General features: G+C 44.0%; 1 protein-coding gene across 1 annotated transcript in view; it reads left to right on the top strand.

Annotated features, from left to right (window-relative positions):
- The window catches only part of RCE1 (Ras converting CAAX endopeptidase 1), a 216,972-nt gene extending 202,524 nt beyond the window's left edge, over positions 1-14,448 (top strand). The window contains exon 8 of the mRNA XM_086938566.1: positions 8,977-14,448. Coding sequence (XP_086794692.1) covers positions 8,977-9,212 — 236 coding nt within the window. The 3' untranslated portion in view covers positions 9,213-14,448. The remainder of the gene's footprint in view (positions 1-8,976) is intronic.
- Positions 14,449-20,782: the final 6,334 nt, after the last annotated feature.

Here is a 20,782-nt window from a genome sequence, read left to right as displayed (position 1 = left end):
TCAATTTCCTTCTCAACGGGGTAATTAGTAAGCCCCAGGGGAGTAACACTAATGGCATTATCATTGCCTAAATTACCACTGTTGTCAATATCGTTACTTAAAATCCCATTCCCAGCATAGAGTTCCCGAATATAAGTTATCCAATCCTCTTCCGCTATAGGGATAGGGGAGGGGCCTAGTCTAGACCCACACCCCTTACCTATTATTGTCCAAAAATCTCTAGTCCTACCATGGACCACCGATTCCCTCAGATTAATCCATACATTATCCTCCCTTTCTTTTTTTAATTTTAACTGAACTCTGCTTCTCTTTCTTTTTAACCTTGATATTTCTTTACCACGATCCATAACCCTATCAAGATATTGTTTGCGAACCAGTTTGTTTATTTCCTTATTCAGGCTATGCAGTATACTCGGGACCGCTACCCTAGTTCTTGGTCGAAAAATTTTTTTGGCATAAGAAGTGATATTACATACAAATTCTTCAAAATATGCTATTTCATTCCCATGCCACTCATTTAAAACTAATAGGGTCTCGTCTAGAAAGTCCTGTATCCCATTAATGGCATTGGGATTCCAATGGCACCTTCCCGAGGAGGCATGGAAAGCGACATCACTACCCTTAAGAGACCATGATGCCATTGTCAGAGGCTTTAAGGAAAGAGTAACAAGCAATATACTATGGTCGCTCAACGGAGTAAATATTATTTTAATATCCTGAACTAGAGGGAACAAACCGTAATCTGAGATAACATAATCCAAGATAGAGGTCCCAAACGGAGACTTGTGAGTATATTTTGCAGGCACGTCAGACGGAAATCTCCCATTTAATATCAGTCCATCGACGGCCTCTAATTCATTTAATAGGATCTTCCCTCTTTTATTTGTCACTAATTTATCAGGGAAGAGTGCCTGCGGAACAAAATACGCCTCTTCTTTTGGTTTATTCCTAAATAGGTTCAGGCTAAAATTAGAAATTTTACAGTTCAGGTCTCCTACCAACAGAATGTACGGGGGGGATGGGACATTTTTGATTAGATCAATATAATGAAATACCTGCTTTAAAAACACATTAAAACGCTCTTCCGGAGGAATATAAACATTCAAAATTACCACAGGGGATTTTATCCCATTATTAAACAAATTGTCGATAGTTATAGCTTGGAACAATTTACTGGGATCCATGTAATGGCTAAATTTCCAATGTAATTTATTGGATAATAGGCAAGCAATCCCGCCCCTGGCATGGCCTTTCTTAGAGGGAACGGCGGGAACTTCCAGAACATAGTAATCCTTCGAGACCTTCAGCATATCAATACACCACGTTTCCTGCAGGCAAATCACATTTGCTCCTAGAGAAAAAAGCAACTCAAACTTCTCAGGGCTACTGTGAATCCCTGCGGCATTCCAGGAGATAATATTTAATGGGGTGTTAAAGGTGCTGGAACAATCTTGGATCATCTTTAGATTTAGTAGATAAGGCACTTTGCAGCCAGTTCCACTGATTATTGTCCTCTACCAGAGAGGAGTTCTGAGTCAGTGGAAGAGGCTTCACTTGTGAGACCAAGCGTTTTCCCTTAGCTACCCAAATCTTCAGGTCCCTAAGAGGGGAGGCTGCCCCATTTTGTCCCTCCCTTCTGGGTACCTCCCCAAACTCCGAGATTTTATTTCCAGGGTTAAAGATCGGGAGAATATCAATGCCTATACGTTGGAAGTTTTCAGCTTGCTGGAGTATTAAATTTACAATAATAGGAGAATAAAATTTCACCCTTATACTCGTTACATTGGCTTCTCCAAACAGGGAGACTAATTCAATATCCCTAGTTTGGATATGATGTAAACTATCAATTTCACTAAAGCGCTTAAGAAGCCAAGCTCTGTTTAAAGGCAAGTCAACGTCGAATAAAGGTAAAAAATCTAACACAAGAGTTTCAAGTGGAATGTTTAAGGTTGTTAAGGAGCGATCCGGGAAATGGCGATCTCCATTCCCAGAAACTACACGGAACGGAGAGGCCAAAGGGTTAAGGGCCCCAGGTGGATTTTGTATAGCAGCTTCAGTCATTGGTGGTTGAAGCAGACTGGTAGGGAGGCCCCCCCTTTGAAAGGTGGATTCCAAAGGCATTGGGGGACACACATCGCTTTCTACCTTAAAAAAGGTACTAATGGGTAAATTCTGTTCAATATCAATCTCTGCCATTCCAGAAGTAGAAGATAGCTCCAAATCAATCACTTCATTCTCCAGTGTAGATACTGGATTTTGAAAAATTATCCGGCGCTGCCTTTTCTTCCTATATTTACGAGTTGGTTTCCTTTTATTCCCCTTGTTGCTTCTGAATTTCACATTTTTTGCCTTAGCCTCATTTTTAACCTCGGGAGAATGTATTTTATTTTCCGACATGAAGATGGGAAAAAGGTCTTGAGCCAGTTTAGGTTCAGAAATGGATTTGTTTTCCTCCGTTATTAATAGAACTGAGTTATTTATACAGTTAGGCACTGCAGTTAAGGAAGTAGCCGCCGTATGTGGAATCAAAACCGATGTCCCAGCTTTCATGTCAAGCTCTACTGAAGCCACGTTTATTTCCCCCCCAGGCCGACCATGTTCGGTCATGAGGGGAACATTCATAAAATCCGGTGACTTTTGTAGCAGAGTCTTCAGAATTTGGGTAACGGATTCCAAAATACAATCCGAGTTGCCAACAAATTTCCCTAAAAGAGTTAAAATAGAGGCTAGTAATTGTTCCAACGCAACCATGGATTCAGAGATAGGTTTTTCATATGCTTCCAATGGACGGCAGATGCCAGAAAGATTAAGGCCAGGGGTCCCGGAAACGACTAACAAGTCAGACATATCCTGATCATTCAATGAGGGGGTACTACTATACAGCATTAGACCAGATGGGGTGGCACCCCCAGGGGATTTATTAGGGGCCAGGGACCCCCTATTCGCTATATCTACATACCGGCCACAGAGTTCATGATCAATAAGTAATGCGGATAAGTCACCATCCAACTTATCCTTCGACGTGGTTTGAGACATAGGTGGAAGATTCATAGATTCCCTCTCATGTGCTAATGCATTGAGTTTGCTTTCCCCATTCCCTTCAAGGAAAACAGGGGAAGAAGGCACCACGGGCACAGGTAATTGTAGTGCGAGCTGCGACGAAGGGATCTCCAGGCATGTACTAGGTTGCATAGGGACCTCCTGAGACGGGGTGCCAGAAACTTGTTTAGAGGGTAAATTAGCGTTCTTAGGGGAGGGCAAAGCCCAAAGCTCATACAAATGGCATTGACCCTTAAGGGGGGGATTATTTACCGATTTATTTCTCGTGCGAATAGTTTCCTTATTTGCACTAGGCATACCACCCACCTCCCTACCAGAACGAAGTTTCTTAGACATGGTATAAACAATGTAACCACGAGATTTAAGTTGCAACTATGAATTACCTCCGAAAGAATAAAGAAAATGAAAACAATATACCACAATAATAATAATTGTCCCGGAGATGCGACAAAGGCCGCCCGACAATAAAGTCAGAGGAAGATAACTGACAATGATGTCTTCCGCATATAATCAGGCGTATTTCCAGTGGGATAAAGTATCAGTCACTATTAAGACTATAATACAAACGATGAAAATAACCGGGCCCAGCCCAGCCTACCTCGGCCACAGAGGGCCCGCCCTTGTCCCGGGCGCTACCCGCGCGCTACCGCGCTGCGGTCCTCTTACACTCTATAAATAAGTCACAGGGTGATAGGGGCGTGGCCTCCAGGGAGAGCGTCACCAGGTGGAGAAGGTGATTGAGGCTGCTGGGACTCTTGGGACTTTGAGTCCAGCAGTGCCTCCGCTCGCAGCCCTGATTTGCCTCAGCCCTGATGAGGAGACAGCGATGGACAGCTGTGAAGCGGGACCCGCGGAGCGGGTCCGGCGAAAAGTAGCGCCTTGCAGAGCGCTTCCAGCAACCAGTTCAGCGCGACCACAGTCCACCAGTTCCAGGCACAAACACAAGGTCAGCAAGTGTAGAGGAGGAGAAATCCGCCGGTTTTGGGCAAATCCGGAGCCTTTTCTACAAACAGCAGCAGGGGGCGTGGCCTCCAGGGAGAGCGTCACCAGGTGGAGAAGGTGATTGAGGCTGCTGGGACTCTTGGGACTTTGAGTCCAGCAGTGCCTCCGCTCGCAGCCCTGATTTGCCTCAGCCCTGATGAGGAGACAGCACTGGACAGCTGTGAAGCGGGACCCGCGGAGCGGGTCCGGCGAAGAGTAGCGCCTTGCAGAGCGCTTCCAGCAACCAGTTCAGCGCGACCACAGTCCACCAGTTCCAGGCACAAACACAAGGTCAGCAAGTGTAGAGTTTTTCCACTTGGAGCGTTCTCTGGCTAAAAGGACGCGTCACAGAGCTCCCTTTTTTAATGAGATGTAATAAGATAGTGAGCAGGTTTAGATTGAGGGAAGAGCTGTTGTTAAGCAGTTGTTAATGTTCCTTATTGCAGATCACAGTCCTCCTCCGTGTTCATTCACGTTTTCCCTGTGATTGTGGAGGGGTCAGGCAACGATGTCAGGAAGGGTTGCTGCTATACTACTGTGTGGCAGGCAACGCTTTCAAGGAGGATTGCTACTGTGCTTCTGTTTAGTGAGGCGGGATAGTGCGGCTGGGGGGAGGCGGGGGAAGGCAGTGCGATGGGGTGGCTCACCTCGCTTCGCTTGCTCCCCTGGTGGGCCCTCCTGCACGATGGTTCTCGGCTCTCACACTTGGCTCCTCGCATAAACGCCGCCGTGCTCCTCCAAATGCTCCAAATGCCGTTCTTGCAGCCAGGGCCAAACTCCAAATCCCAAGCTCTCACTCCTCCCACAGTACGCGGGTGCTAGCGCAGTGAGGACGGAGGAGGTGGCACACAGCCTAAAGCCCAAAGTGTGTGGAGCGAACCCCCACGCTGAAACAGATGCCCGCCGCCTTCTCTCCACTACGGCTTTTCGGCTCTCTGCTTTTCGGTAATTCCGCAGCTCGTAGCTCAGCTCAGCTACACTCTTGCTCCGCTTCGCTAAATATTGTTATAATAATCACCATGATTATACACTGCATTGTGTGAATTACTGAAATAAACATTTGATTACAAATATTGGTGATTTTTGGAGAAAGAATTCTCATCCCTTGATAAAAACAATAGGCTCACTTTTTGTGTTTTGGTTTTGTGACTCTTTGACAAAGTCAATAAGTGTGCCGGAGTGCTGCCAAACTAGCTGCATGCTATACTTGCCAGAAGCTCATGTGTGACATGGGATTGACTGCCCTTGGGGAGTTGGACATTGGCCTGGCCAGAGACCAGGCCTTGCTTCCAACTCCACCCTGTGCATGTCCTTTGGCTGTGTTCGGTGGAGGGTTGGCTGCCCGGGAAGAGTTGGTAGTGGGGCTTGGGCTCAGGCTGCACATGGCGGGGGTTGGCTTTACATATGTAACAAAATATTACTTTACATTTCTTTTTAAACTAGAAATTCACTGAAAAAGCCAGAGGTTAAAGTGATCTTATAGTTAGGAATTGTAATTATATCCTATTTTACCGAAAGAATAAAGAAAGTTCTCCTAACTAGAACTAAGCTTTAACTATGTATTTTCATTGAATTTCAATGAATTCTATTTTTTGACTAAAAAGGTGTCTCAAATTGTAGAATGGAGTGCCATAGATTGAAGTACAGTAGTGTGGCGTTGCACAGAGTGGAGTAAAGTGTCAAGTAGTGGAGTGACATGGTGTGCCGTAGAGTGGTGTGTTGTACACCGTGTTACAGTGGAGTGTCGTAAAATGGAGTGGCATAGAGTGGAAAAGTAGTGTGTTATATAGTATAGTGGAATAAGGTAGCTCGTAGTGGCAAAGAGGGAAATGTGTAGTGTTGTACAGTGGAGTACAGTGTCGTAGATTGGCATAGAGTAGAGTAAAGTAAAGTGGTGTAGAGAGGAGGCACATACAGTGGAGTAGAGTGTTCTGGAGTGGTGTGTCATAGAGTGCAGTATTGTAGAGTGGAGTGTCTTTGGAGCCTCATGGATTGTAGTTGAGTGGAGCCTCATAGAGTATGGTAGAATGGGGTGACAGAGTGTCATGGGGTGTTTTGTTGTACAGTGGAGTAAAGTGGGGTGGCATAGAGGAAGTGCGTAGAGTGGCATGGAGTAGAGTAGAGTAGAGTGGAGGGTTGTGCAGTGGCATATAGTGGGGTAAAGTGTTATACAATGGCGTAGACTGCAGTGGCGTCTAGTGGAATGGCATGGCATAGCGTGGAGTAAAGTGTCATAGATTAGAGTGGCATGTTGTAGAGTGGAGTGGAGTGACGTGGCATAGAATGTGGTAGAGTGGAGTGGCATAGAGTGGAGTAGTGTTCCATACAGTAGAGTAGAGTGGAGTAAGCTGAGGGGAAGGGACGAAGAGGGAATTACGTGGAGTGGAGTAGAGTCTCGTAGAGTGGCATAGAGTAGAGTGTTGCACAGTGGCGTGGAAGGGAGTGAAGTGTTGCGGAGTGCCTTAAGGTGGAGTAGAGTTTAGTGGAGTGGCGGGGAGTAGAATGCAATTTCGTGGAGGGTCATGCCTTATGGTAGAGTATTGTGACATATACAGTGTTGTGGCATACAATGGAGTGGCTTGGAGTGTTGTGGCATACAGTGTCTTGGTATAGGGTGGAGTGTCTTAGAATGGAGTGCAGTAGAGTGGAATAGTGTAGTAGTGGAGTAACATATAGTGGAGTGGTGCAGAGTGGTGTGGAGTGGCATAGAGTGGACTGGCATAAACTGGAGTGGCATAGAGTAGAATGGCATGTTGTAGAGTAGCATGTCAAAGAGTGAAGTGCTGTGTCATACAGTGTCTTATGTAGAGGGGTTTAGAGTGGAGTTGCGTAGAGTGGAAAAGTATGGAGTGTAGTAGCGTAGTAGAGTGGTGGCGTAGTAGAGTGGTGGCGTAGTAGAGTGGTGGCATAGTAGAGTGGCGGCATAGTAGAGTGGCGGCGTAGAGTGGTGGCGGCGGCGTAGAGTGGTGGCGGCGTAGAATGGTGGCGGCCTACAGTGTGGTGGCCTACAGTGTGGTGGCCTACAGAGTCATAACGTGCAGTGGGGTAGAGTTGAGTGGGGTAGAATGACTTCGAGTGGAGTAGAGTTTTGCAGAGTGGCTTAGAGTGGAGTGGTGTGTCATAGAGTGGATTGTTGGGGAGTGGTGTGGCATGTCATAGAATGGAGTGCCTTGTCTTACAGGGGAGATGAGTGGCATACATTGGTGGGGCATAGTGTGGAATAGTGTTGTGGAATAGCCCACAATAGAGTAGAGCGTCATAGAGTGGCGTGTTGCACAGTGAGGAGCGTAAATTGGAGTGGCATAGAGTGAAGTGGGATGGGGTGGAGTGACATATGGCAGAGTGGAGTGGCTGGGAGTGTTATATAGTGGAGTGGAGTGGCAAAGAGCGGAGAATCCTACAATGGAGTAGTGTACCATAGAGTGGTGTGTGGTACTGTGTCTTTGAGTGGAGTGGTATGTAAACTGGAGTGACGTGTTGAGTATTGGCATGTTATACAGTGGAGCAGGGTGGCGTACATTGTAGGGGCATAAAGTGAAGCAGTGTATTGTGAAGTGGCATGTCATACAAAAGAGTAGAGTTGCATGTCATAAAGTGAAGTGGACTGTTATTGAGTATAGTAGAGTATCGTGGAGTGGCATGTCATACAGTGGAATGGCGTGTCATATACGGTTGTTTAAACAGAAATGATTGGGGAAAAGACTGAACACATTTAGATGAAATGTTTCAGAAATATAGATTATGAGGTGCAAAGGGTCCTTTTTTGTGGTAGATATAATAGTGTCAGTAGTTTTAAAGTTATAGGGCCTGATTCAGAAAAGTAAACCTACACTTTTGTGTACGTTTACGATTGTTTTGTATTTACAAAGGTATTTTACGAGTAGTATCTTTATGATGCCGAGTCTCTGCACATTAAAAGATAAGTCCTATGCAAAGACTCCACAGTTGTGAAGATACTACTAGTAAAATGCCATTGTAAATAGCAAACAATGATAAACTTGGAAAAATGAATTAAAGAAGTACTAAATTAAAAATACACCGTCCTACAATATATTTCCACTTAAAACACAGAATTCAGACAAAGTGTGGTATAAAAAATATTTCGCCCTTACCAAATTAAAAGCCAGACATTGTTTAGACCACACTTAATTTGCGTGCTGGGTTTTATGTTTAAATATAGTGTACTACAGTATTATAAGTGCATAGAAAGGAATGTAGCAGTTTACGTAAGTCTGTAAAGGGAGGGAAAAGTAGTTTTATTACCCCATAGGGCCAACAGTGGAGGATGGCCCTGTGTCTGTATCCGTATGTACCATGCAGCAGGGAGAAGTAGCATGCTTTAAGTCCCGAGATGAAGTGCCCGGATAACCATGCACGATTGTCTTTGAAGTCTTGAAAGTCCATAGTCTGGATCAGCATGTCAAGCGCAGGTGGCAGCTGAAGCTAGCGTCCCTCCTTCTCCAAGCAACTGGGCCAACAATGCAGGATGATCTATGGGGCTCTGAAAGCTCCAAACCCGTATCAGCATGTCCTCCAAAATCCTGTAGATTTAAAACAGTTATGGTTCTATGGATTACAAATGGTCTCACTTATGGAGAAAAAAATCACTCACCGGAGTTAGTTTTGCCATACTGCTATAAAGAATTCGATCAGCAAAACCAGCCAGAAACGACTCTGCCTAGGTCAATTGGAGCATGCAGGCCGAACTATATTGTAATGTATTCATTGATGACCTATGAGCATTTATACCACATGTATATTTGATTTATGTAATGCAGTTGTGTCATCAATTATGTTATTGTTATCACTGCTCTGATTGGCTAATGCGCTGCAACTTAGTGAGGTCTCAGATGGATGAGCCTCAGTTATATGTCATTGAAGTGCTTAAAGTAATGAAAGAATGACACTGTTTTTTCGTCAACCATGTATTTTCAGGACACTTGATTGGACCAGTCCTATGTCATTCCTTTTGCAACTACATTGGCTTCCCGGCTATTTTCACTGCATGTGAACACCCTCAACGATTCACCATCATAACCTTCTACGTCATGGGAATGGTTCTCTTCTTCCTGCTTCTGCACCCCATGACTGACCCTGCTCTCTATGGCAACCTTCCCATTTGTCACCTGCTGGAAAGAGGCTCAAGCGACAGCTCCTGGCTCTGCTCCTGACCTCCTCTCTTCTTTCCTTTTACTGACAAGGATCCTGCAACGTTTTGCCAACTATGGCAAGAAACTAGCCGGGGGAATTTTGAAAACTCAAGGAAAAAGCAACTTGGCAGTTGGCTGTGAATCTTATGTTTGCCAAGATCTACATTTTCATTGACTTGAAAAGACGATTTATATCTTTAACATATATCTGTATCTATTTATAGATATAGTCAGTATATTTTTTTACATTAGGATAGATGCACAGGCCCCTGCATTAGGAATAATCCTTAATATGGGGGTAACTTGAACACAACACAACCCAAAAGCAAGTGGCTACCATGCACTATTTCCTACTGCTATGATGAGTCAACTATATTCTCTTCCTCTGTTTTCTAATTGGGGTCCAGATACTTGACTGTAAAATGAGTTTACTGGAAAAAGGATAGAGTAAGAGATCTTAATCAATGTCATGGCATCCGAAAAGTAACAGCAAAATGGCATTTTATCTTTTGAAACTGACTTCTAGGTTACCTAACTCCAGACTTTTATATAATTCCTGGCCTACAAAGACATCACCCTCTGGCAATTTGATCTACATATAAAAAATTATTTTATTATTATTTAACGTCATTGGTAATCGTGCTCATTGAGAGAATATCCTGAGAGATTTAAATATCCTTGCACAGAGATGTGCAATGTATACAGGTATTACGTATTCGTGTACCCAGAACAAAAAGGCCATATTTCTTTTCATTGAGATTTGTCGTTTTTTCAAGAATTGACCGTTTATTTCCCAAGAAAAATGCTTTGTCTTATTAGAATGCCATGATGCGCGTGTCAGAGAGGCCAATCAAGAAGAAATTAACCTATCGTAAATTAGCATTTTGTTACTGTTCAGGTAAACTTCCCAACCTCTTCGTTTTTTCTTGTTAAAGAAGTGCTGCTGATTACAAGTGTTTAAACTCAGGGTCATGAAAAACTGATAATTTCTAAAGTTTCATAAAACTCAATTCTAATTACTTCTAAGAACGTAATATGTCGCTTGCTTCATTGTGTTGATAAAGTCTCATATTGGACAACTGCAGTGTAATTATGTAGACAGTGATCCTGTGCTATTATTCCATAGGAGTTTGATCATTGAGACTATTCTTCCCTCCTGCAGCGGGACTACTTGCCATAATTCAGAGTAAACATTCTGCGACTATGGGAGAAGTGTAGTAACAGTACTTTTCAGCATTTTGTTCCATGAAAATAAGGCTACTTATTGCTGTGAACGCACTAATAAGCCATACCTTCTGCCTATATCATCTGACTATTCCTTCGTAATGTCTCCCTCATGGCTTTGCCTGTTTGCATGTACTTAGATGCTGGACTTCATGGAATATGGTTTGTCAGACAAGTCAGATGGCTGGCTATCTGTTAAAATGATGCATCCACATTGGTGGCTCCTTAATCAAACCTCATTACAATATATATACTTTACTCAGAATCTTGAATGAGAAGCATCTTTGATACTTATTTTCTTTAATTAAAAACGTAACCGCCTGCCACCTTAGAGGCTATATTTAGATCATCATATGCGATATTACATGATTTGAAATTCCAATATTTGAGACATTAACTCACAAGCCACAAAAGAAAAAGAAAACCCTGTGACAACAGCCAGGGCCTAGATTTAGCTAGCTTGCTTGCTTTACTGCTTATTAGTATACCAGCTGAAATTAAATAGTAAGTGTAGCCCCCCTACTTCAGCTACGAGAATTTAAATACACAAATACAAAAATCGAAAGGAAAACCCCCACCACAAATGTATTTTTGGGAAAAAAAACAAATTTCTTTTGAAATACATTACAGAGAAAATGTAACTGTTACTTGCTACTAACCAGACTTGGTATATGCGCAGGTTGGCACCAGTAAAGATTTTCCTTTTGATGTTAATCATTATTACTAAAAAAGAGTTTAGTGGCTTGACACAGCCTGCTAAAAGAAGTGAAGCCTCGTTGAACTTGGAGGAGGAACCGTTGGCTCAACTCTAAAAACCATCTTGTTGATGGTAGGGCTGTCTGATATCTTTAAATGCGGGCATGAAGGTGTTGCTGTAACTGCATAGACTTTGTATTTTGTTCCATTGTGATAGAATGTTATATTCCAATGGTTTCAATTTACCAAGGTGCAACAGAACTAAACTATTTAGACTTTTTTTCTTTAATAGGAGAGGTACCTTTAATGTTGCGAGCTAGCGCTTTTCTAGACCAGAGTTTGCAAGCTGTTTGGAGCAGTTTATGGTCATTAGGACACAGTTTTTCAGGTGAGGATTCCAGTGACTTAAATTAATTTTTACTTCCAGCTACTGTAAGCAAGGAAGAAAATGAACAAACACTCTTTATGTATCATTCTACTATGCACCCCTTCTTGCCAATATATTGTGTTATCTCCCCTTTATGGTTCCCACCCCGGCTCTTCAAGATTATCCATTATTTGCCTGTGGGCCCTTTTCTCCTTTGTCCCTACATTTTTCTTAGAAGTTGTCCTCTGTGCTTCATTACTGTTGTGCATTTCTTACTTCCTATTGTTCTCACCCACCAACACCCAGTGTTTTCTGTGAGGAAGCAATTTAAAGGAAAGCAGCAAGGGCAAAGCAATGTACAACACAGATATTGCCAAAAAAATAAAAAAGCACCCCATTTTGGTTTTATTTCTGTGAATGGTTGGAAATGAGGTGGTTCATCGTTAGAATCCAGATAAAATCTTCGAACGTACTCCTTATCGGGATAACGTAATTGGTGATTCTAGGAGTGCGAGAAGTTGCATACAGAGAAGGCTACACTTGTCAAATATAGTTGTCTTCTGCCTTGCATAGGACTTGTGTACCAAGTAACTTAAGGTAATTTGAAAACGTCATGGTTTCTTTGCTAGAAATTGTGGATATTCAGGATTTACATTGCACTGGCCATTATTTAAATATATAACTTTGGATGTAATGTAAACCATATATTTCTTTGGTGAAACCTCTTCCTTGCTTTACCCTCACAAACATATGAAAATGGTGCCAATGATTTCTTTAAATTCAGCCACATCTACGTACACATTTTTGAAGTTTAAAATGTCTGAAATTTAGGTCTCCTGATAACGCAACAGCAAAATGTTGCAGAGAGGAGAGTTGTGGAAACACCCTAGTAACATTACTCCGAATGGAATCTCTTGTCTCGTTCTCATTGGATGAACGTCTTCTTGAAGTGTCCTGCTGCACTGGGTTGTCATCAACCTCTGAGAACATATTTTCACTGAGTTGTTTTTTTAAATTAACATTAGGCATTCTTAATTTACCATTTTATTGGCCAGTGAGTGGATTCATTCTGAGTGATGTGGTGAAATGTTGAGTTTATTAGAAATATGTTTTATTTTTAACCAAGATTTTTACAAAAACTAATAGCAATAGTAGTGTCAGTCCTGGGCCTTCTCACCCGTTGATTGGCCCCAGGCTACGTTATGCATGCTTGCATGGCTCTGCAATCAGAGCAGCCAGAGCGAACATCCTGAGGTTAGAAGCTTGTACATGAATTGCCGTCTAAAATACAAAGACTCTAGATCACCTACAAAGCTCGCTTGCTTCCCAAATGGAATTTTGGACACAGGCATGATCTCTTCAGCTGGGTAGTTCCCAAAGGAGCAAGAAGATGTCACATATGGATCAGGTTTTTCGGTTATCACTTGTCAAATTTTTGGGAATTTATCATTGCTGCTAATAATCTCTTGAGGCATCGGACTGGACTCCTGCATGAGACTGTGCATAAGGACAAACTGCGGATGAGCCTCATTTTTGGTAAACTGAGAGAAATGTTTTCAATTATCAAACTGTTGGTTGATGTTTTGTATTACAGTAAGCATTTACCATTCCTCCTTAAATGGACATGTGGAGCAGTTCCGCCGAATAAAAGTTTCATATACCTCGATGATGAGTTTGTGATAATTGCATCGTTATTTATTGCATCCGATAAGTAATGCATACACTGGCCTTCATTATTTATTGGATGCCATAAACAAATGGCAATTACGGAATTTGCCCCAAAATGGGTCATAACATGCGAATTTTGGTGCTTACCGGTACTGCATCAGAATCTGCATGGTCTATTATTTAATTGGCTTTTTTCACCTGGTAAATTTTTCCAGGTCTAACCTCGCGAAAGTTTTTGGTTGAAAATTTAGACTGTCAGAAAAGTCCGACAGAGTCCTAATTCCGACACCTCTGCAATCAGTGGTTGCATGGATGTTGAAAATGTACAAGGCACTCAAACTGATAGATTTGTGCTTTATGTCACCCTTTTGTGGCTAAATGGAAGCAGAATAATTTATTTGTAACTGAGATAATTGTATTCCTCCCTCTTCGTAGTTTCTCTGAAATGTGATCTGCAGGCTTGGTAAAATGTCCACAAGTCATAAAGTATAAATGTGAAATAATGTCTCATGTTTGTAAAGATTTCTTAATGCATAATTTATTTCTTCTGAAGTAAACTATGGAGTGCTCCTAATGTACAGGTTCCCAAACACGATTTCAGTGGTTCAAGAGAAATCTTCTTTAGTTTGCGTTTATCACACAGGTGTCAAAATCGAAAAAGTGTAACATCTTTGAAGGCAGACTACAACTGAACTTTGGTTTAAACATTTTTACTTTTTACTTTGGTTTGGAGTTTCAATCCTGCTTTCACTGGCTGAGAAGCACAGCAAATGGGACAGTTAAAAATGATTCAGCTCTAATTGTCCATGCCTCCAGATGTGACCTGCTTACTTACCCGTAACAACACTACCATAGAGGCGCTAAGCCTTCTGCGTTACTCAAGCACATTATATGTCAATTTAAGGTATTTCTATGGTTTGGTTATGCTTTGATCATATGGTTAACGTGCTGCCAAAGGCTGCTACTGAATGATAGTATTTTCTTTTTGTCCACCTTTTGATAAGGTGATGTGTTAACATCTTGTTGTACTACTGTATACATTTTCACTCTCGAAATAGGCACTGCACAGCTTGAATTTTTTGACATATTAAGATTTTATAGGAAAAGAAATGTATTGTCATTTTTATAAACATATCTCTATTTTCTGAATTGGGCTTTTTGGTGAAGGGTGAGCCAAAATATTTTGTCTATGTCGGAGTAATAAAACTAAATTCAACTTTAAAAGATGTAAAATTTATTTCAAAAGTAACTTAAAGATATTTACAGTACGATGATGATGTTCAAATAAAGTTTTGTTTTACATTTAGTGTTTCATTTTCCTCTGTATTAAGTTGTATTTTAAAATGGAAGAGCCATATAAATCAATAACTAACTTTTGGAGCCACCCTTTGGACTCTGCATTTGGTTATGCGCTCAGTGTGATCATGTTAGAACTGGGGGTCTCTAGTTGGCAGAGGTGAGTACCACTGTCCAAATAGGGACTCTTGCTTCTAGTCAGGGTAAGGAGGAAACCCTCTGAGATAACCCCTGCTCACCCTCTAGGTAGCTTGGCACGAGCAGTCAAGGCTAATCAGAAGGCAATGTGTAAAGTATTTGTACCAACACTCACAGTGAAAACACCACAAACTGACTCCACAACAGTTTAGAAAAATAAAGGTATTTAATCTAAAGTACACAAGACCAAAACGACAAAAATCCAACATACACAGTTCAAGAAAATGGTTGCAAAAGAGTTCTTAAGGTTGAGATAAAAGTATTCTACAGTTGCGTGAAAAGTTAACAGTTGCGTCACGTTTAGCCAACAGTACCTTTAGATGCGACAAAGTTCCAAAAGCAGAAACTGGTGCGGTGGAAAACAAGCGATTCGTTACTCCTGAGACTTTGGGGAGGCGGTTGCGACAGCCCCGTTGCAGCAGCGGGCGTGTTGCGACGAATCAGGTCTGTATGGGGAGGAAGGGCACTTGTACAGAGTCTGGTGCGTAGATTCCCTAAGAAGTTTGTTCTCGCAAAGGCACGATGTGCCGATCTTGTAGGGGCTGCGACGAACTCCAGGGCGACGATGTACGATCCAGCGGCGATCTCTCTCTCGCAGCTCCTCGATGCGATGGCTCTGCAACGATGTTCGCAGCGACGTGATGCGGTCCGCATAAAGCGGTGCGGCGATCTCACCCAGCGACAACAGGCTCTGCGACGATACTTGCAGCGATGGCGATCTTCCCGCAAGCGGAGGATGCAACGTGTTAGGCAGCAGCAACAGGAGCTGTGACGATCTCGACCTCCGTAGCAGCGGGAATTCCCTCGCACTGTCTGGGATGCGCTCCTCAGGGAGCGATGCAATAACTTTTCTGTAGCAAAGTCTTTAAACTTTGGTTTCCAGCTTCCCAACACAGGTTCAACTTCCAGAGGGCCATGCACTTCAGGAATAACAGAACTCTCTCAGTAGAGCTCAGGGGAAGCTGGGGGTGAAGTCCCTTTGTTCCTGGGACTTCAAAACAGGAAGCCAGCTCTTCTCAGGCCCTTGGAGATTCCTTCAAGCAAGGGGACACAACAAAAGCAAAGTCCTTCCCCTCTCCTTGGCAGCAAACCAACAGCAAGGCAATAGAGCATAGCAACAGCTGGACAATCTTCCTTCTTCAGTTTCAGCTTTCTCCTTGGCAGAGGTTCCTTCTTGATTCCAGGATAATCTGATTTTCTGTTGTCAGGGGTCCTGTACTTATACCCCTAAAAGTATTTGTTCCCTTTGTGCAGGAGGGCTCTGAGCCCAGTCTGAACCCGTTCTGGGTGTTCCTTGAGCACTTTGTTTTCCTGGCTTCTCCTTTCCTTTCAGAGTGAGGGGCAGAGTCGTCAGCCGCCCAGCAGGAGGTGGAGCCAGCATTGTGGAAGGCAGGCACAGCCCTATTCAGGCCCAGGTGCTATCTCCTCCCACCACTCAAGTTGCAAATGCAGTCATTCAGCCTAGGGCTGACTCAGCCAGCCTCCTGGGGAATCCCCAGCCCCTGTCACTCTCAAACCAGACAGTCAATTCACAAACAGGCCAAGGCACACAGAAAGGGCAGACAAGAGAACAGCAACTTTCTAAAAGTGCTGTCCTCAAACACAGGATTCAAAAACAACCTTTCCTAAAAGGCGTGTTATTAAATTCTGAGTTCAGGGGTACTAGACTTTTATGTCCTATCTTGTTCCTATGGGAAGATATGCTGGTAGCCACTGTAGCCAGCATCCCCATGATAGCCTATGGAGCAAGATAGCACTGCAGCAGTGAAAAACGAAAATGGCTGTAATTCACTAATTCACTACCAGAGCATGTCACCTACACAAGTACATGCTCTACCTTTCACATACACTGCACCCTGCCCAAGGGTGTACCTAGGGCCTTCCATAGGGGTGACCAATGTGCACAAAAAGGGAAGGGTTAGGCCTGGTCAGTGGGGACACTGACCAGGAGGACATGGCAGTTCACAGACTGCACACATACACTGCGGTGGCAGGCCTGAGACACCATTTTGGGGCTACTCCTGTGGGTGGCACAATCAGTGCTGCAGGCCCACTAGTAGCATTTGTCATCACCAGCCCTGGCACAGCCAGTGCACTTTACTAGGGACTTCTTGGTGATACAAATATGCCAATCATGTATATCCAATCATAATAACAATTTACACAGGGAGCACTTACACTGATCAGCAGTGGCAGAGTGTCCAAAGCATCTAAACCAGCAAAAACGAAATCCAGCACAACATTAAAAATACAGGAGGTAGAGGCTAAAAAGACTGGGGAAACCACGCCAAAGATGCCAGGTCTAACAGATCATATGGTGTACAATGAGGGTCTGCCTTGCCATATTCCTTTAGACAACAACTCTGTAAGACTCGGGTCTTATTCCATACCTATTTGAATGAAATGGCAGACGGCTACATCACTTGAACTGTTGCTTTTCGACTTCTCAATGCAGCAACGTAGTTGGCATCAGTGGAAGACCCCAGTCATTTTCATGGGATTGGAAATTACTGTGACCAGTCTTTCTGTGTAAAACACACCAAACCTGGTCTTAAAAAATAATTACCACAAAAATACAGAATATTCTGAAAAATGTTGTTAGTAGGAAAGGTTTTGAAATGCACAGGAAAGTGTAAGCTTGTAAATAACATTGTTCAGTACTTCATTCTATTCACACTCATCACAATGACATATTGTGCGAAATGAAAGTGAAGTTCAACATCTCCATGTCAAGGAGAGAGAGCCCTTTGGAATTTTAGACGGCACACACCAAAATCTACTCTCCAAAAAATCCATAAACCCTAGAGGCATTGAAATAGAAATAATTTGGATATTCGGAGAATTATATCAAATATCTTCTGTAATAAAAAAAAATAACTAATGTATCTCAGTGGATACAGATTACCACCGTTTAGAAAATCATTAAGCCACTTTTAAAGACTGCAAACAAAAAACTATTGGCAATGCCAATCGTTTTTGCTTTTCTTTAGTGAAAGGTTTTTATCTAGTTTGACTAAGCCACTTAGGTGCAGAATGTATGCCTAAGAGAGGACTAGCTTTCATGTCTACCCTGATTGAGATCCAGCCAATAAGAGGTGTAGCACCAAGGAGGCATCCCTCAAGCCTCTAAGCTCAGGTCAGCATTCCTGAGCGATATCTGTCTAATTGCAACACCTCAACATGAGTAATTAGATATTGTTGTACTTTCAACCAGCATATGTTAGCAACCTCGACCTTCTTCCTTTTCCAAGTTTTGCTTCATACCTGCTCTGGCCATGAAGTTAGCTTCTCAGAAAATGGCGCAGTACAGACTCCACACCACGTGCCTACCACACTACCTAGCACAATATTTCAGAGGAATCCCTAAGTTCTATAAAGAAGTTAGCCAGAAGTTATTTCAAATAACCCAAAATGAGGGTGGCCATAGTGAATTAGTGCTTTGTGTGCAAAGCCCTATAACGTGGAACAGTTGCCAATTTTTGCATGTAACTAGAGAAATTAAGGTCGGCTCCCTCCCCATCCACTGAAATCTTCAAATGTCAATATTCTTCCCAGAAGCAACCCAACATTCATATCTGAGCTGTATGGTCTCATCATGACAGTAATCATCAGTTTGAAAAGAAATGCGTATGGCAAACTTCAATCTACGAAGTAAACCATTTTCCTGGACCTTGAAGGACAACTTCTTCAATCTGCTGGTCAGTGCTCATATCTCTCAGCCTGCCATTCTGCCAACCCATGCCACAGGGAACTCATGATATTATCTGTAGCACTCTGCAAAAATAGCCTTTCACACACCCAACATGTGAACTGGGCTAATCATACTGCATATGCATTTGATCTGTTCCACATTAATCCAACCACAGAGGTCTCTGAAAACACTTAGCAGGTACTTCAGAAACATCACAACAAACCCACTTCACATCAGATAGATCTCACTAGCAGCCACCTCCAACCCCAGCACATAGGCAAAGACCCCGCTAATGCACTCCAAACAAATTGTTCCAAAGACCTATGACCATGAGCCACCCAAGCAGTGAACCATGAAAGTCAAGCCCGCTACAGTATTTTGCATACAGGGGCTCACTAACACAAAACACAATAGTATACATCACATTGGACGCAGCACAGCATGTAGAAGCAACAAGACCTTGTGATAATAAAAAGTCACCTTTCCCCAGAAAAAAAGTTATTTCTGATAGTTTGTTTTGTTTGTGAACAAATACGGCCCAGTTTTACACACCTAAAACCCTCAGGCAAGTGCAGGCTCTGGCCAACTTGAGCCAGGGAGTCACCTGGACTGTAATCCATGCACCTCCCAAGACCTTGCAACTGGTATTTCTAGGGTAATGATCAGTCCGGTAGACTACAGGATTTTTTATTCGTTATTAGAGTTTCAGAGCCTACTTTCCCCATGGATAAACACACCCAAAACTATCCATACTATGAGGCCGATTACGATGTCAGTCTGAGAGGCTCCGAACGGCATTTGGTTAGTCAGAATCCGATTCAGAAGCCTTGTTTCCAAATGACTTGGAAATATTTCCGACCAACCAATTACGATGGTCGGAAATGTTGGGACTGCCCGACTCGGTTCCGACTCTGGTCCGAACAGCATTCGGGAACACGGAGCCAAACGGAACACGCTCTTACATCTCATCTGAAAGAAACAGTTAGCTATAGATTCCTTACCTTAGAATTACCCTCAGGGGTCAGACTGGATCTGGAAAGATTTTCGTCAGCAGTACCCCCGCGCGTTGGAAGGTGGCGTCGGTCGACTCTGTTTGTCGTGGTCGCCCGGACGACGTTGCGGTAGCTACATAGTCGCCGCCCTCGCATGCTTACGTCAGTTCTTTCTTTTTCCACGCCAGCAAGCGCAGATCCGGAAAGAGTGGTACCTCCAGTCATTTTTTGACTGACTTTTCCTCAACTTTTGTCAACTGTTTTTTGAGGCCAACAACTCCTGGTGCACGAGGGATGCCCGGCTTCAAGGCTTGCGGTCCCTGTCACCAACTGATGTGGGTGACGGATCTGGAGCGCGACCACGACCACGACCTCAAGTCGTGCTCCGACTGTGGGCCCATGGCCCTAAAGTCTTTGCGGGATCTGTCCCGAAAGCTACTCGAGGCTCGGCAGTCGGCTCCGCAGTCGGCTCTGCGTTGCTCAAGGTCCTAGTCACGTATTAGGTCGAGGGACCGCTCGTGGAGCCAACACCATTCTTCATCCAAGTCTTTACACTCTGCGGTCAGGTAAGTCGAAGGACAACAAGAAGTCAAAGAAGCATCGTCGCTCTAAAACTTTTCCCCGTCCATCGGCCAACACGACGAGAATGCAGGTGCTGCTCCGCATGGGGAGCCGAAGGGTCAGCTCTGGGTTTCCCCCCCCCCCACTTCCCGGGACCGGGAGCAACCCCTGGCGCGCCTTCGGGCCCTGCGGACTTGGCTGGGGGCCATGGGCCTTCCGCGCCAGCGGCTTTGGCCTTGGTGCCGCAGGTTCTTCCTGGATCCAGGCCTGGACCCCGATCGGCGCCGGTCGACCTTGTTACGCCTCCACCGGCATCACATTGGCAGCCGACGTCTGCTGTGTCCGAAGCCAACGTCGACCCTGGCATCCACCTCGAGGTAGACATGGAGTCTGACTGGCGTTGATCCTCTTTGAGACCAGATTGGCAGTCAGAGGAGGGTGTGGAGGACTGATAGGGGTCAAGGGACCCTTTAACTGACCAGTTGGTTTATGAACAGGACTGGAGAGAGGAACTGTGGAATTTCAGTGGTCTGGATACCTCACCAGACCTTGGCATGATGTCTCCTACAGTGGCTACGGAGGAGGGAGTGTCCTACACAGTGGTGTTGCCTAGGGCGGCAGATGCTCTCCACCTCCAGCTACCTACGGTGGCAATGAGGACTAACCTCCTTACAGAAGTGCTTCAGCCGTTAGCGAGCTCTTCGGAGCCCCTGCTGATGTTTAATGAAGCCCTCACTGACATCCTTTTGGGCACCTGGTCCAGGCCCAACACAGGGTCTCCTGTCGATAAGATGATTACCCGATGCCACCGACCGGCCCGGGCGACCCCACTTTCCTCTCCCAACATCCCACCCATGAGAGTTGGTGGTCCAAGCCTCCACCTCCAAAGGCGCATTCC

The sequence above is a fragment of the Lissotriton vulgaris genome, chromosome 9, assembly GCF_964263255.1.
Source record: "Lissotriton vulgaris chromosome 9, aLisVul1.2, whole genome shotgun sequence".
NCBI lineage: Eukaryota > Metazoa > Chordata > Amphibia > Caudata > Salamandridae > Lissotriton > Lissotriton vulgaris.
The sequence above is the reverse complement of the archived record's forward strand: the minus strand, read 5'-3'. Positions and strand labels throughout refer to the sequence as shown.